Consider the following 16477-nt stretch of genomic DNA (forward strand, 5'->3'; position numbering starts at 1 on the left):
TTTTAACATTCACAATGATGATCTCTCTAATGCTTATTCATCCAAGTTTCTTGCCTTAACCTTCTCATTTGACCTCAATCTATGCTCCACCACCCCTACATACTAGCATTGCCATAGCCCTGATTTTGTCTCTTTCTACAACTGCTCCCTCTCTAACTTCTTCACCTCACTGCTTCCTATCTCTGATCATCATCTTATAACCTTAACAATTACTCCTCCTCCTCCCCCCCAGTCATCACTAACAGGTTTTGAAATCTTCTTGTCCTTGATCCTTCCATACTCTCCACACCTCCACTACTTTATCCAAGTCTGTCAACAGGTTGTCTCGTATAACTCTATTCTCTCCTCTGTACTAAACACCCTTGTTCCTTCTGTTTCTCGTTCTGTCAGGTGTACCAAACCTGAGCCTTGGCTCACTCTCAGTATCCAATACTTACGTGCCTACACCCATTCTGCCAAGCACCTCTGGCTTAAATTTCACACATATGCTTTACTTTAAATCTCGCACATATGCTTTACTTTAAATTCAGGCTGATCTCCTTTCTCAGGTGGAACCTGCACATCCTCCTCCTTCTGACCCAACTTCCCTTGCCCTGTCCCACCCTCTCGACCCTCCCTCAACTCCCACTAACTTTCCTTCATTCTCTGAAATCATGGAGGAAGAAACCACACAACTTCTGTCCTTGGTCAAGCCTACTACATGCCTCTATGACCCTACATCCTATCTCTCTTTTTGACTCCATCTCACAAACTGTTAACTCAACCTATCCATTTCCACTGCAACTGTTCCTGATGCTTTCAAACATGCAGTGGTTAAGCCGCTTCTCAAAAAACCCTTGCTGGACTCTTACCTGCCCCTCCAACTATCGCCCTGTTTTCCTTCTTCTGTTCCAATCTAAGCTACTCAAGCGCACTGTCCTCTGTTGCTGCCTTGACTTTCAACAGATTCTTGATCCTTTACAATCTTGCTTTCATCCCCTACACTACACAGAGTCTGCAGTAACCTGTTCCTGGCCAGATCTAAAGGCCTTTATCCTCATCCTTCTTGACCTGTCTGCTGATTTTGATACTGTTAATCTCTGCTACCTCCTTGATACACTGTCCTCGCTTGGATTCTGCAAAATCTGTCCTCTCCTGATTTGCCTTCTACCTCTCCCATCTCATCTTTAGTGTATGTGCTGGTGGGTTCTTCTCTGCTGCTATTCCGTTAGTGGTTGGTATACCCCAGGGCTCTGTCTTAGGACCTCTTCTCTCTCTACACCTCTTCCCCTCAGTGCTCTGATCTCCTCCCATGCCTTCTAGTATCACCCATATAATGACTACCTCTTTACACTTGAGAATCCAGGCACATCTGCCCTATCAGAGCCTTGTGAAGCTCAGAAATGTACACTGTGATTGGCTGATAACGCCTCAGAGTTCAATCCAGAAATATCATAACTGTTGGTAAACACATACATTTTCTGAACCAAGTTAAAGAGCCTCCTCCCAACTGAGCCAAAGGTATCATGAGTCCAGTACATGTTCCAAATGTGAAATATCTCTTCGTTTCTATAATTGAAAAGGTCTTATTCTCTCTACCCAGAAGAAACATAGTATTACCCCTAATGGGAAGCAAGCAAGAGATCTCAGTATCAGCTTCCCCAGTACCTCATCAAACCCCTCCAAAGAACCTGTAGAGGGCTCAGGGAGACACTTGTCTGAAGATAATGGGAGAGCAACCAGGGAGAAATTCTGGAATAGTCCGATAAACTAAAGGAAAGAAAGTTATTAAGCAAGACATAGCTTTCCTTTTGACAGCATCTTATCAGACCAGTCTAGACCAATGGGGTATATATAGCAAAGCAGTGTCCCCAACATAGGGTGGGACTAAAAGATCTAAACACTCAGAAAGAGAAAAAATTTTGTAAATAAATACTTCATTAATTTTCCCAGAGAGAGATATATATAAACCGAAATAGCTTTAGAGTTAGTTCCTTTTCAGTGGTACCTAGTAGAGACAACTAAGAGCAATCAAAAGGGTTCTGGAAAGACATAAGGTATGGAAGAGTAAGAAGTATGCAATTTCCATGATAAGAAGGAATAATAGAAAATAGCATTGAACAACCATGGAAAAGATAAGAACATAAGAATTGCCGCTGCTGGGTCAGACCAGAGGTCCATCGTGCCCAGCAGTCCGCTCACGCGGAGGCCCTTAGGTCAAAGACCAATGCCCTGAGACTAGCCTTACCTGAGTACGTTCTGGTTCAGCAGGAACTTGCCTAACTTTGTCTTGAATCCTGGAGGGTGTTTCCCCCTATAACAGACTCCGGAAGAGCGTTCCAGTTTTCTACCACTCTCTGGGTAAAGAAAACTTCCTTATGTTTGTACGGAATCTATCCCCTTTTAACTTTAGAGAGTGCACTCTTGTTCTCTCTACCTTGGAGAGGGTGAACAACCTGTCTTTATCTACTAAGTCTATTCCCTTCATTATCTTGAATGTTTTGATCATGTCCCCTCTCATTCTCCTCTTTTCAAGGTAGAAGAGGCCCAGTTTCTCTAATCTCTCACTGTACGGCAACTCCTCCAGCCCCTTAACCATTTTAGTCGCTCTTCTCTGGACTCTTTCGAGTAGTACTGTGTCCTTCTTCATATACAGCGACCAGTGCTGGCCGCAGTATTCCAGGTGAGGGCGTACCATGGTCCGGTACAGCGGCATAATAACCTTTTCCGATCTGTTCGTGATTCCCTTCTTAATCATTCCTAGCATTCTGTTTGCCCTTTTCGCCGCTGCTGTGCATTGCATGGACGGCTTCATTGACTTGTCGACCAGTACTCCCAAGTCTCTTTCCTGAGGGTGTCTCTCCAAGTACTGCACCGGACATCCTGTATTCGTGTATAAGATTTTTGTTACCGACATGCATCACCTTACACTTATCCACTTTAAACCTCATTTGCCATGTCGCGGCCCATTTCTCAAGTGTGTTTATGTCACGTTGCAGACCAAGAGACAAACCCAACTGTAGTAGAATTACTACTATTATTAATTATTTCTATAGTGCAACCAGATGTACGCAGTGCTGTACAGAGTCACAAAAGCCAGTCCCTGCTCAAAAGAGAATTGTTCCCTGGTTTGGTTTTTTCTTGTACCCTATCGCAGAATTTGGTTAATTTTTCTGTTGTGTGTGTGAGACTGAAGGAGAGCGATGACCTTAGGAGAGGCTGGAGAAAAAACGAGCTGGAGAGGGGAGGAGCTACTGAAGGCAGGAATTCCTGTACATGCCCAGTAAGCCTAAAGCTTACTATTGCTAGGGGAGAGCACAGACACACACATAGAGGATCAGGCTGAGGACCTCACCAACATGTGTGTCTGCATCTCCCCTGCTTGTCTCTGGAGAAGTTACTCTACCCCTCCCCCCAAACAGAAGCTTAAGCCAAAGAAGGCACCCATAGTCAAATGAACCCCAGCCATTAAATTGGGTCAGGATAACAAGTAGAGAATGACACGAGAAAGGGTACCACGGATAACAAGGGAACGGGGACAGAGCCTGTGGGGCAGGATGGAGATGAGGACAGGGTGGACAGAACCTATAGGGATGGGGACAAACTGTGTCCCTGTGTCATTCTCTAAAGCTTGAGACTAGCCTTAAACAGGCTGCTCCAACTAGATGAAACAACTTCTATAAAATGCTAATATCAATATGTAAAAACTTAAAACATCTTAAGACAACTGGCAACTGAATTCAATGATTAAAAAAACCTACAGAATCTGTTTTTAGATTTAAATGAACTACTGTTAAATGACATCATTTGTATCTTGTCTGCCTTTAATGTGGCAATAAGTCTGCTGATCAGACTCCTACCACCTGCAATGTCCTTCCATCACATGCCTAGTTGCTCAAACATCTTACTGTCATTGCAATAGATTTAATCATTGTGTTCCTAAAAACAGAATTGTTACCAATTTTTGAGAGTGTCTTGAAGAGGTCTGAAAGGGCCCGTTGTTTCTGCATTAGAATGTGCTTGACCTCCAGTTTTTGCCTGTCCTTGTCTACTGTCTGATCCACAGTGAGGTTCTGAAGTTCATGGGCTGTGTCAATGATATCACCTATAAGGAAAACAAAAATGCCAGACAATGAATTTAGAAAGAGACTCAGAAATGCAGCATCTTCTAAAAGAAAAAAAACCCCTGTAAAATAGCAATACAACCAAGGATTACTGCTGCCTGACTGATTTGAATTGGTAAGAGGATTGATTGGGCCACCCCAATTTTAATAAAATTGCATTGGCTTTCAATTCAGGCCCATTTGATATTCAAACTCTGTACCTTGGTATGTAGGATTATTTTATGGTCAAACTCCAGCCTATACCTTCTATGATAGCCTTACATTGGCTGGCAGACATGTGGTGGCTTAAATTTTAAAGTGTTAAGCTTGATTTTTGGAGTGTTGGCAAATGATACTCCTTTATTTTATGTAAGATGTTATACCCTATGATGCTAAGAGAGCTCTTTGATCTAGAAAGGATAGATTGTTACAGATCTTTGCTGCTAATTAGTATTGTCTTTTGCAAATATGTAATCACTGAAATAATTGATATACCTTTTGAGTAGAACAATTTGCTTAATAAGATTAGGAATTTGACAAACTATTGTTTCTTTTGAAAACAATTGAAGAAATTTTTGTGTATTCAAGGATATTTGTCAGAAAATTGAATCAGAACATGTAAATGGAAAAACCAGATAAGCGTATCAGGGATTAAGAGATTGTGACAGAAATTCCAACCTTGACTGGGGATGCTTAAAAACGCCAATGGAATGATATTAGATGATCCAGAAAACATTAAAAAGAGATGGAAAGAATATATGGAAAATTTTTACAAACAAGGCAATGAGAATAACATTGGGGGAACTGAAGCTGAAGAAGAATCAGATATTTTAAAAGAAGTCATAGCAGCAATTACAGTTTTATTGAAAAAACAAGTCACCTGGTATTGACTGTATTCTAAATGAATGAATAAAATGCTCAGAAGGTGCTATCATGGCCTTCACTTAACTGTGTCAACAGATTTGGAAGGAAAAAACATGGTCAACCAAATGGAGAAGATCACTGTTCATACCTATACTGAAGAAAGGTGATGCCAAAGCCTGTAACAACTACAGAACAATTGCATTAATTCCACATGCCAGCAAAATATTGCTGAAAATAACACAATGAAGGCTCCAATCATAAGTTGAACAAGAACTACCCGAAGTTCAGGCTGGTTTCAGAAAAGGTCGAGGAATAAGAGACATTATTGCCAATGTTAGATGGATACTGGAGAAGAGCAAAGAATACCAAAAATCCTTATACGTTTGCTTTATTGACTACAACAAAGCTTTGACTGTGTGGATCACAATAAACTATGGAGAACTCTAGTGCAAATGGGAACACCCAAACACATAACTCGGCTGATAGCTGATAGAGAGCCTATATGAAAATCAAGAAGCTGCAGTGAGAACTGAATACGACAATACTGATTGGTGTCAGGCAAGGATGCATCTTGTCATCTTACCTGTTGAACCTGTATGGTAAAAAACATCTTCAGAAAAGCAAACTTGGAAGAAGAGAGTGTCGGTTTCAAAGTTGGTGGCCGAAATATAAACAACCTGCACAATGCAGACGATGCAATGCTCATCACCAGCAGCAAAGAAGACATGCTGTATTTACTGAGAAAAGTCAAAGCCGAAAGTTATAATATAGGATTAGAACTTAAACAAGACAAAGATCATGAACATGGAAAATGATGAGGATTTTGAGCTTTAAGGGGATAGAATATAAGTTGTAAAGGATTTCAATCTGCTGGGCTCTTTTGTAAATAAAAAAGCAACTAGCAGGGAAGAAATACTCCGCAGAACAGCACTTGGTTGCTCTTCAATGAAGGCTCTCGACAAAGTATTCAAAGGTAAGGCGGTAACACTCCAAACGAAGATCAGGTTAATCCATGCACTCATCTTCTCAGTGGTCAGTTACAGATGTGAAAGCTTTGGTGCTGGAGAAGAATTTTAGGTGTGCTGTGGACCGCCAGAAGAACTAACAAATTGATTCTGGAAGAGCTATGTCATTCGAAGCCCAAATGATGAAGTTATGACTGTATTATTTTTTTCATACTGTCAGAAGAGAGATGTCACTGAAGAAGGACATCACGTTTGGGAACATCAAAGTAACCAGACGAAGAGGATGACCTGCAATCAGATGGCTGGACAAGTTGAAAACCATGGGAATGACGCTGGAGGACAATTTCCAGACTAGCATAAAACCGATTTCTTTTTAGATTCGCAATTCATCAAGTTGCTAGGACTTGAACACGAGTCGATAGCACCTAACAACAGTACTCTGATACTTTCTGTATCGAATTTAGTCTTGTGCACTTGATGTGTTAAGTGGGAAAAAAGGATAAGGAACTGTGCTTATATTTCATTGCTGTAAATTATATTTTGTTTTCATGTATGTTTTATTTGCTGATCTTATGAATTATCTAATTTCAAGGAAGCTTGAGACAAGTACAAAGGATCTGTATGGGAAAGATAGAAATGCAAGTGATAAAAAGAGATAAAAAGTGATAAAAAATAATGAAGTTAAGAAAAAAATGTTAAGATATCAACTTATTAAATAAATAAGTCTTTAACAATTTCCTAAAATCTAAATAAGAAGAAGCTTCTAACATCATTTTACCGAGCCATGTATTCAATTTGGCGGCCTGAAAAGAAAAGGCTCTATCAAGGAACTTCTTATAATGTCAAGATTTTACAGAGGGATATATAAATAACTGCGCTCTCTGTGTGTTTTTATTAGAATGACTCCAAGAAAAGTGAGAAAGTAAGTAACCTGGTGACAGACCGAACGCTACTTTGTAAAAGATGCATGAAAACTTGGAACACTCTAAGCTCCACTGACAACCAGTGTAGTTTCAGGTAGAAAGGAATGACATGTTCCCATTTTTTTAGACCGTAAATAAGGCGGACTGCAGTATTTTGAACTACTCTCAATCTCTTTAAAATTTTCATAGGGTCCCCTAGACATACGATGTTACAGTAGTCTAGAATACTTAAAATGGAAGATTGCATCAACAACCGAAAAGAGGTTTCGTCAAAGTACTTCTTAATGGTGCGAAGCTTCCAGAGCATCGAGAATCATCTTACTCAGAAAATTAGTATGATTTTCCAATGTAAGATTGTTTATCCAATGTTACCCCCAATATTTTTATAGATTGTTCTATCTTATAATCCAATCCATTCACCTGTATCATTGTTTCTTTGAGCTTGTCATTAGGTGTTGCTAAAAAAATTTAGTTTTTTCCTTATTTAATTTCAATTTAAAAGCTGTCATCCAAAGCTCAATCTGATTTATAATGGATGTAAGGAGATTAATAAATTCAGGAGACAGTAAGTGGGATGACTATAGTAATATCGTCTGCATAAATCAAAACTTAAACTTTAAGTTTTGCAGCAGATTTCCCAATGAAGCTAGATAAATATTGAACAAAGTAGGGGAAAGAGGGGAACCCTGGGGAATCCCGCAAGAATTTTTCCAACAAAGGAGAAGATGTCATCCTTAAAATACCTGGTACGACCATGGAACCAGTTAAGGACGTTTCCCGAGATTCCAATGGATTCTACACAGTCCAGAATAGTGTGATCCACCAGATCAAATGCACTGCTTAAATCAAGCTGCAGGATCATAGCATTTGTACCCTGACTAAATAGTGAGTATAGATAATCTAATAACGAGACCATGACCGTTTCGGTACTAAAACCTGACCGAAAACCAGATTGATTATCATGCAAGATATTGAACTTGTCCAAATATTTAACCAGTTCAGTATTAACCGCACCCTCCCTTAACTTAATAGCCAGAGGAATGCTAGCTATGGGTCTAAAATTAGATGCGATACTAGAGGATTCTTTTATGTTTTTTCTAATCGGTGTGATCATAATTTGACCAAGGTCTTCGGGGAACATCCCATTAGATAGTAAAAAGTTGATCTAAAGCAGCAAATTAGCCTTAAAATTAACCAGAGCAGCCTTCATAACATTGGGTGGGCAGCTATCCAATCTACAGTAGGTTTTTACATAACTACTGTAGGATTTACTAAAAGTTTGCCAGTCTATTTCTGTGAATTTCTTCCAACATAGGTCTACTCTAAAGACATCAGAATCTTGGAGAATAGGAAAACACCCATGGTGAAGGACAGGCCCTTAATTTTTATATATTAGAGTTGAAAAAGTCTGCCAGACTGTCTGCAGTTAAAATAGATTCTTCTGTAGAATTGACAGTAAGTGACTCTATATCATAAAGATCATTAACCAAATTAAATAAACTGCTACTATTGATTGATACATTTCAAATCTTTTGGGCATAAAAGTTTTTTCGCTTCTCCTTTATTAAAATTTTGTAGTTTTTCAATTTTTGCTTGCAAATCTCTCTATGCTCTAAGGAGCCAGATTTTAACCATTTCCTTAACTCTCTTTTTTCTGTTAGAAGCTCTATATCAAACCACCCGTCTACATTTCTCACTCTCTTTCTTCTAACTTTCAAAGGTGCCATATCATTTAGAATCTGAGTACTAGTATTGATTCATGTATCCATAAACTGATCAATATCCCCAAATAGATAAGTGGGCAGGATACTACAGAAGTGGTTACTGGTACCTCTAAATTAGAGCATCTCAAACCTGCTCTGGAGACCCCATGGTAAATCAGATTTTTAGGTTATGCACAATATATTCACATGAAAAGTTGGTATACATTAGAGACCAAATAGATGTTAATCGATCTCACGCATATCCATTCTGAATATCCTGAAAATAGATTGGCTGTGGAGACTCCAAGACAAATTTGGGAAGCCCTGAAAGCTAATGTACAATAACCAGTGTTTGAAAATACTAATTGTAGTCTGTTTTGTTAAAAACACTGCCCCTTTAGTGCCAATTGATAAAATTTTTACATGTTCAACATTACAATCCAATAAACTGAATAGGGAACAAGCAGAGTCATTCCTAGTTTTATCCCACTAGTTGCATGGAGATCTGTCCTAATTTTCTCAGAGGAGTTAATTGGGAAAGCAGGGCATTTCCTCCAAACAACAGGAAAACCCCACATCTGATTCAGCCTACATAGTCACCCACCTAAAAGAGACCTGGTGCTTGCATATTCCTTTTTTATTTTGCCTGGTGCAAATAAAGGGCAGATCCACAGTACCTTGCATATTGGTTTCCCTCACAATACCTTGCCAAAAAATTTATATTGGCAAAGCCACCAGGCAGTTTAATGTACGAATGGCAGAGCACAAATCTTGTCTAAAACTTAAAAGAAAAGAAGCTCCACTTGTAGCTCATTGTTTAGAACATCATCACACTTTTGAGGAATTAAAATGTATGATTATAGACAGAATACCGGTGTCTGTAAGAGGAGGGGATAGGGGGAAAAAACTGCTACAATCTGAACAAAGATGGATTGACCGCCTACATTGTTTACATCCGCAAGGTTTAAATATAGCTATTAACTGCCAGGTCTTTTTTTGAGTAAGGATCGGATGTGGGCTTAGGTTTAAGCTAACTGAAAAATATTTAAAACTGCTTTGAGAAGCCAATTTAAGAACTTTTTGTGCTGTGTTTAAAGATGAAAATAAGCAATATTAAACTTCGTAAGCAATATTAAACTTAGTAAAATCTTTTGTTAATTTCTATGGTTGGTGACCTATATTCTAAAAAACTTCCATTTTATATATAAAATATGTTGATTGACACATTTGCTGGAACGACACAGTGTAGCCATAAAGTAGGTGGAACCGGATGCGACATCAGACGCCCTCACATCTTTTAAAAACTAGAGTTGAACTAGGTGTTCTTGAAGACGGCGAGAAATACCGACAGGCACTTTGTGCCTCTGTGATTTGCAGTCTTTCTGCATGTTAACTTTATTATTCGGTTAACTTAAGCAAAGATGGTGAGTAGGCTTAACTTTTGATTATAATATACCCTTGCTTTATGTGTTTGGAAATAAGCATTGAAATAAATCTATAGACGATGTAAAAGTGATAAAAACGGTAGAAAAAACATAAGGTTAGTGTGTTGACAGTAGCTGACTATGAATAGGGACAAAAAAAGCTTTGGAGGGGCTTTAAAACGATAAAGAGTTCCTTGGAACGTTTGAAAAGCAGTAGAACATTTAAAAGTGTCACCGGAAGGATCACCATATAGCTTTCTTTAATGCAAGCATTTAATATTAGTATTTATAGTAAAATATTTTATGCATTTGGAGTTTAAGTGCTGTTTTGTTTCATTTACAGCGGTAATGCTGGTGTTTTTCCTGATGAAGCTCTTATATAAAAAATAATGAGCGAAACAGAGATCTTCCGTCGTCATGAAGCTAAGTACTCTTTAAGTACAATCTTGAGTGAGAGAGTGCTATTTATTAATCAAAACCAGTATACTGAAGAAGTATTGTAATGCAACATGTATGAAGCAAAATAGGATTTATATTACACTTTATAAAAAAATATATTTATATATAAAAAGTTTGTAGATAAAAAAGAAGAATTTAAAATAGGAGAATTTATGGGACCAATGATAGCTCACCTTTTGGTTATTAGCTTGAAAAATAAATCGAGCTTTTAGCTGTGAGCGCTTGAGATCCTTATGATAATTCTCCAATAGTTCCAGGTTGGACATTTGGTCTTGTATTGTAGCCAAGCTTATAAGGATTTAGTGTGTTTCACATATTTTTGAGGATTTTTAAGTTCCCTCACAATACCCCAAGCTTGATCAAAGCACCTTCCATATTCCGTGGAAAGGCTCCTTAAACCTGTCTGTTCTATCTTTGGCTGCTCTGTGACAACAACTGTATTAAACTGTGACGGTGATTCTTCAGCTATATACACTTTTCCATTCAAACTGGCTGAGCCCACCATCTCATTTCACATTGCTTGCCAAACAGCTTTTCCAGTGGCTAGTGACTTTAAGCCACCACACCAAACAGATGGAAGACTCTATACCACTATACTAAATTTGCTGTCACCCAATACTCCAGCAATCTGTGCTATTAACTCATTTATTCATTCATTCATTTATTTATTTATTCATACTGTTCTCCCAAAGAAGCTCAGAATGGTTTACATGAATTTATTCAGGTACTCAAGCATTTTTCCTTATCTGTTCCGGCAGCTCACAATCTATCTAATGTACCTGGGGCAATGGGGGGATTAAGTGACTTGCCCAGGGTCAGGAGTAGCAGCTTGGGTTTGAACCCACAACCTTAGGGTGCTGAGACTGTAGCTTTAACAACTGCACCACATTCACTCATTAACTGGAAGTCACCTGCTTTGTCATATAGCTCCATAAATGTGCATATATTTACATCTATAAATTTGTTACAATAAGACTGAGTAGATACACCCTGGTGATTCTGAAAAAGAATGGATGAGTTTGTTAGATAAAGGATATGTGAAGAGTCTATGAGTCAGATTATGAAGTGCAGCCTGCAAGGAAGGCACTGCACCACACAACTTCTGGAGGACTTCCAGCTACTCACCTGTGAAGAGATCAAGGCCCTCCAGAAGGTCCAGCAGCAAGCTCTTCTCCAGGAATGCTGAACACACTTTCTTCATTCGCTTGGCAAGGTTGGGCAAGCGGCGCTGAAGAGAAGTCATGGGAAGAACAATGGCAGCCTGTCTTTCTGCTGAAGGACCAACCTGAAGAAGGATGATGCACAAAGTCCAAAGAGACAGTTATCATAAACTCTAGTGGATTACTAGGATGCTGTTAAGTTATACAACAGACCAAGTTTGTCCATCTAACGTACAGTATACAATGCAGTTTTCAGATCAGGGGTCTTTGTTCTTCAAATTACCTGCCATCCTTAAGAGTCTACTGTTGACTTGTATGTTTTTTTTCTTCTAACGCATTTATACACTTTGCTATAAGGAGAGCGTGCTTTCATTAATACCTCACCCAGTAGGGTGGTCCAAAAAATTAAATTAACACATTTTGTTTGTCCATTAGGCTAATTTTATTTTGAAACAATTTTATTGAGTTTTGAAAATACAAACAACCTATACAATCACTCGCAAACATTAGATAGTGCCCATGATACAACAAATATCTTTCCTACCTTCCATCCCCAAAACCACACCTCTGCCCTGGTAATAAGTACAAATCCAGAAAGACAAAATACATTCAGAGGACTTTGACTCATAGTCCTCCGATCTAAAGTGGCTTCCCAGGGCCCCAACCCTTGTTTAAAAAAAAGGGAGGTGGGGGGGGGATGAAAAAAGGAAACGGGGAGTGCCCTGCACATCAGGTCTCCCATGCCTTATATATTAATTCTGATGAAAGTGTGTCAAAAGGTGTTTAAAATGTCACCACGAGCCTGAGGAGACAGCGATTGAATACAGGTGTTACGCTTCCCTTTAAGACTAGAGCAAGCGGCCCTCCGTTCTAAAAGCATCAATGCATGCAATTGGTTTCTCCAGACCCAAAACGATGGTGGGGAATCTTCAACCCATACTGAAAGAATCACCTTTTTCGTCCAAGACACCCACTTCCACAAGACTAATTTTATTCCTTTATATACAAATGAAAATCACACATTTTATTTTAAAACAATACTGTACTGGCAACCTCAGTAGACATGATTTCATAGGCCGATATTCAACTTCACTTTCAGACTTGTCAAGATGATGACAATTCAGATGTTATATGGGTAACTGCTTTGGTCTGCCTTTCCTTATACCTCACTTTTAGCATGATTTTTTTCCTCGTGCTGCCTCTTTCTGCATTCTTTTGCAGTTGTTTGAAGGTCAACTCCACTCATACAGCAAAAAAACACGTTCTGCCTTTGCTTCTGTAGGAATTCTTGATCTTCATTTTTAAGTTCAGTCATAACATCTTTTTTTAAAATATCAAACACCTTCTCGTTGACGTGCTCTGTGTTTCTTTATGGACAAATACTCTTTGTGTAATTTCTTCAACTTCCTAACGCAAGAGTCTATGCGCTGTGTTGGTATCTTAGCTCAATCCCATACTGCCATCACTGACTAACACGCCAACTTATAGCTTTCTGGTAAAGGTTTTCCTTCATCATAGTGATGAAAATTGACCAGTCGAAGAACATCCAGTCCACATGGCAGTTTAGCAGTTGACAGCTGACATCCCAAGGAGCCAGTTTTCAGGTGCAGATCGCAAACTAGATGACACCATACAAACTAATCATGCACAATCAACTCATACAAATAGTGCATGCTGGGGTGACCTCTAAATACAGTCTAATCAAGCTGAAATTTGACACGAGTAAGACAGATCAAGTGGACAAAAATAAGCCTTGTGGAGACAAGGTTGATTTTTTTTTTTTTGCATACTACCATGAACCATCCTACTCACCCAGGTTACTCCAAGTTTAGTCTGCATAGTAATCATACGTTGGATGTCAAGACATCAGGATTGGTTTACAATTTAGGGCTTCAAAACTGGCCAGCTAGACATAGGCTTGAACAAGAGTCAGGCGATGAAAGGAATGTTAGTAACCAAACCACAAAAAGATGGAAAAAGTAGAACGTCTACTGAGAGAAAATCAACAACACCGTCTTCAGAAAGATTGAAGCATTTTGAAGCTGCTGTTTTCGGCTGTAGATCATGTGAATTGGTTGTGCTCAGAAGCAGGTCTTAAATGGAAATACTAGGAAGCATTCATTCAAGATATTTCTTTGTAAAAGGCTGTTTACTGATCAGTTTGAAAGCTGATCTATTCTGATGTGTGAGCATCAGCACTGCATCCTCAGTGAGCTTTTCTGCTAATAACATAAGAACATAAGCAGTGCCTCCGCCGGGTCAGACCATAGGTCCATCCTGCCCGGCAGTCTGCTCCCGCGGCGGCCCAAACAGGTCACGACCTGTCTGAATCACCAGAAGGGGCTCCCTTGCCACCTTGGTTTCTCATTGAAGTCCTATCTTCCCATCATAGTCCTAACCCTCCGGTCTTGCACATGCACGACCTGTTGGGTTTCTATACTTATTACCTGGTTAGCTTTCTATACCTGTGTTACATCCCAGCACCTCTTTCAGTATCCCACGATCCCTTTATCCCTCAGGAATCCGTCCAATCCCTGTTTGAATCCCTGTACCGTACTCTGCCTGATCACTTCCTCCAGTAGCGCATTCCAAGTGTCCACGACCCTTTGGGTGAAAAAAAACTTCCTTGCATTTGTTTTGAACCTATCTCCCTTCAGTTTCTCTGAATGCCCCCTCGTACTTGTTGTCCCCTTCAGTCTGAAGAATCTGTCCCTATCCACCCTCTCTATGCCCCTCATGATCTTGAAGGTCTCTATCATATCTCCCCTGAGCCTCCTTTTTTCCAGAGAGAAGAGCCCCAGCCTATCCAACCTCTCAGCGTATGGGCAGTGTTCCAGCCCTTTTACCAGTTTTGTTGCTCTCCTTTGGACTCTCTCAAGTACCGCCATGTCCTTCTTGAGGTGCGGCGACCAATACTGAACGCAGTATTCCAGATGTGGACGCACCATCGCTCGATACAATGGCATGATGACTTCCCGCGTCCTGGTTGTTATGCCCCTCTTTATGATGCCCAGCATCCTGTTGGCTTTTTTCGAGGCTGCTGCGCACTGTGCAGATGGCTTCAGTGATGCATCCACCAGCACACCCAAGTCTCTCTCAAGTCTGCTGTCTCCCAACAATGCCCCCCCCCAATTTGTAGTTGAACAACGGGTTCTTTTTCCCTATATGCATGACCTTGCATTTTTCCACGTTAAAGCGCTTTTGCCATTTGTTTGCCCAGTCTTCCAGCTTGTCCAGGTCCCTTTGCAGGTCCTCACACTCCTCCCTGGACCTAACTCTACCGCACAGTTTGGTATCATCTGCAAATTTTATAACCTCGCACTTTGCCTCCTTTTCCAGGTCATTGATAAATATGTTGAAGAGTAACGGCCCCAGCACCGATCCCTGTGGCACACCGCTCGTGACTCCCCGCCAGTCAGAATATTGGCCCTTCACTCCGACCCTCTGCAGTCTACCCGACAACCAGTGCTTGATCCATCTGTGCACATCCCCTCCCACCCCGTGGTTCCACAGCTTCCTAAGCAGCCTTTCATGTGGCACCTTGTTGAAAGCCTTTTGAAAATCGAGGTAAATGATGTCTATGGGTTCCCCATTGTCCACCCGACTGCTTATTCCCTCAAAGAAGTACAGAAGGTTCGTTAGGCACGACCTTCCCTTACAGAATCCGTGCTGGCTTGTTCTCAGTAGGCCATTCCTCTCGATGTGCTCGCAAATGCCGTCCTTGATCATAGCTTCCACCATCTTCCCTATAATTGAAGTCAGGCTCACCGGCCTGTAGTTCCCGGGGTCACCCCTCGATCCCTTCTTGAAGATAGGTGTGACATTCGCCAATTTCCAGTCCTCTGGTACCTCACCAGTTTTCAAGGATAGGTTGCAAACATGCTGGATTGTGCTCGCTATTTCTTGTCTTAGTTCCTTCAGAACCCTTGGGTGGATCCCGTCCGGGCCCGGTGATTTACCGCATTTTAACCTGTCTATCTGTTTGAGGACATCCTCCTTACTTACCTCTATGTGCTCCAATTTTTCGGCCTGTTCCCCACTCATGAGCTCCTCTGAGTCTGGTCTTACTCTCTGCGGCTATAAACATGTTTGGTGAAGTGTTTGTCGTACCCCACTGGATGACTGCTAAAGCGAGCATGGCACGGGTGTACACAAAGCAAAAGCAGAAAAAAAGGCTAATTTAGTGGTACAGTAATAGTCCTGTATAATATCAAATGGAAGGTCACCATTTTAATCCTTAAGGTAGGTTTTCTGCTTCCCGAGTTAACCTGGGGCTGGGACACTAGTAGTGTTAATGGTAAATATGAGCGAGTGATGATATTACACTCTGTTAAAGTCAGGACCCATAATTGTAGAGTTCTAGAGGACACTCTAATGCATGATTCAAGGCCAAATAATGTATCAAAAATTATGACATTATAAAAAAAATGAAAATAAAACACCATTATAGCCCTAATTTTAATTTACTTGGATTTGATATCCTGATACACAGATATATCAGATATATCACAGATATACACAGATATACAGATATATCAAATCTTGAAACCCAGTTTTAAGAGAGAAAACATCAGAGTGAATGGAAGGTTATTGATATACACTAAATATACAGGCACACTTATAATTAAGGGAAAAGGAAACTAAACTAAGCAATAAGAATCCCAACTGGTCTTAGGCAGTTGTGCAAGTACAACGCACTCCAGCTGCTCAGCCTCCTCCTCCTCCCCCCTCCCCCCCGCATTGAAGCCAGCAGTGTTCCCCATATGCAAGACTAAAAAGCCTTGCTTTAAGGCAGCGGTCTCAAACTCAAACCCTTTGCAGGGCCACATTTTGGATTTTTATGTACCTGGAGGGCTGCAGAAAAAATAATGAATGTCTTATTCAAGAAATGACAACT

At 40.2% G+C, this 16477-nt stretch overlaps 1 protein-coding gene across 2 annotated transcripts in view; it reads right to left on the reverse strand.

Moving 5' to 3' along the window:
• MDN1 (midasin AAA ATPase 1) overlaps positions 1-16477 on the reverse strand; it is a 943760-nt gene that overhangs the window by 177775 nt on the left and 749508 nt on the right. For both annotated transcript variants that reach the window (XM_033936734.1, XM_033936735.1), the window contains exons 74-75: positions 11546-11705; positions 3938-4084 (exon numbers count right to left, since the gene is read on the reverse strand). In XM_033936734.1, the coding sequence (XP_033792625.1) occupies positions 3938-4084; positions 11546-11705 (307 nt within the window). The remainder of the gene's footprint in view (positions 1-3937; positions 4085-11545; positions 11706-16477) is intronic.

The sequence above is a fragment of the Geotrypetes seraphini genome, chromosome 3 (assembly GCF_902459505.1).
Source record: "Geotrypetes seraphini chromosome 3, aGeoSer1.1, whole genome shotgun sequence".
Lineage (NCBI taxonomy): Eukaryota > Metazoa > Chordata > Amphibia > Gymnophiona > Dermophiidae > Geotrypetes > Geotrypetes seraphini.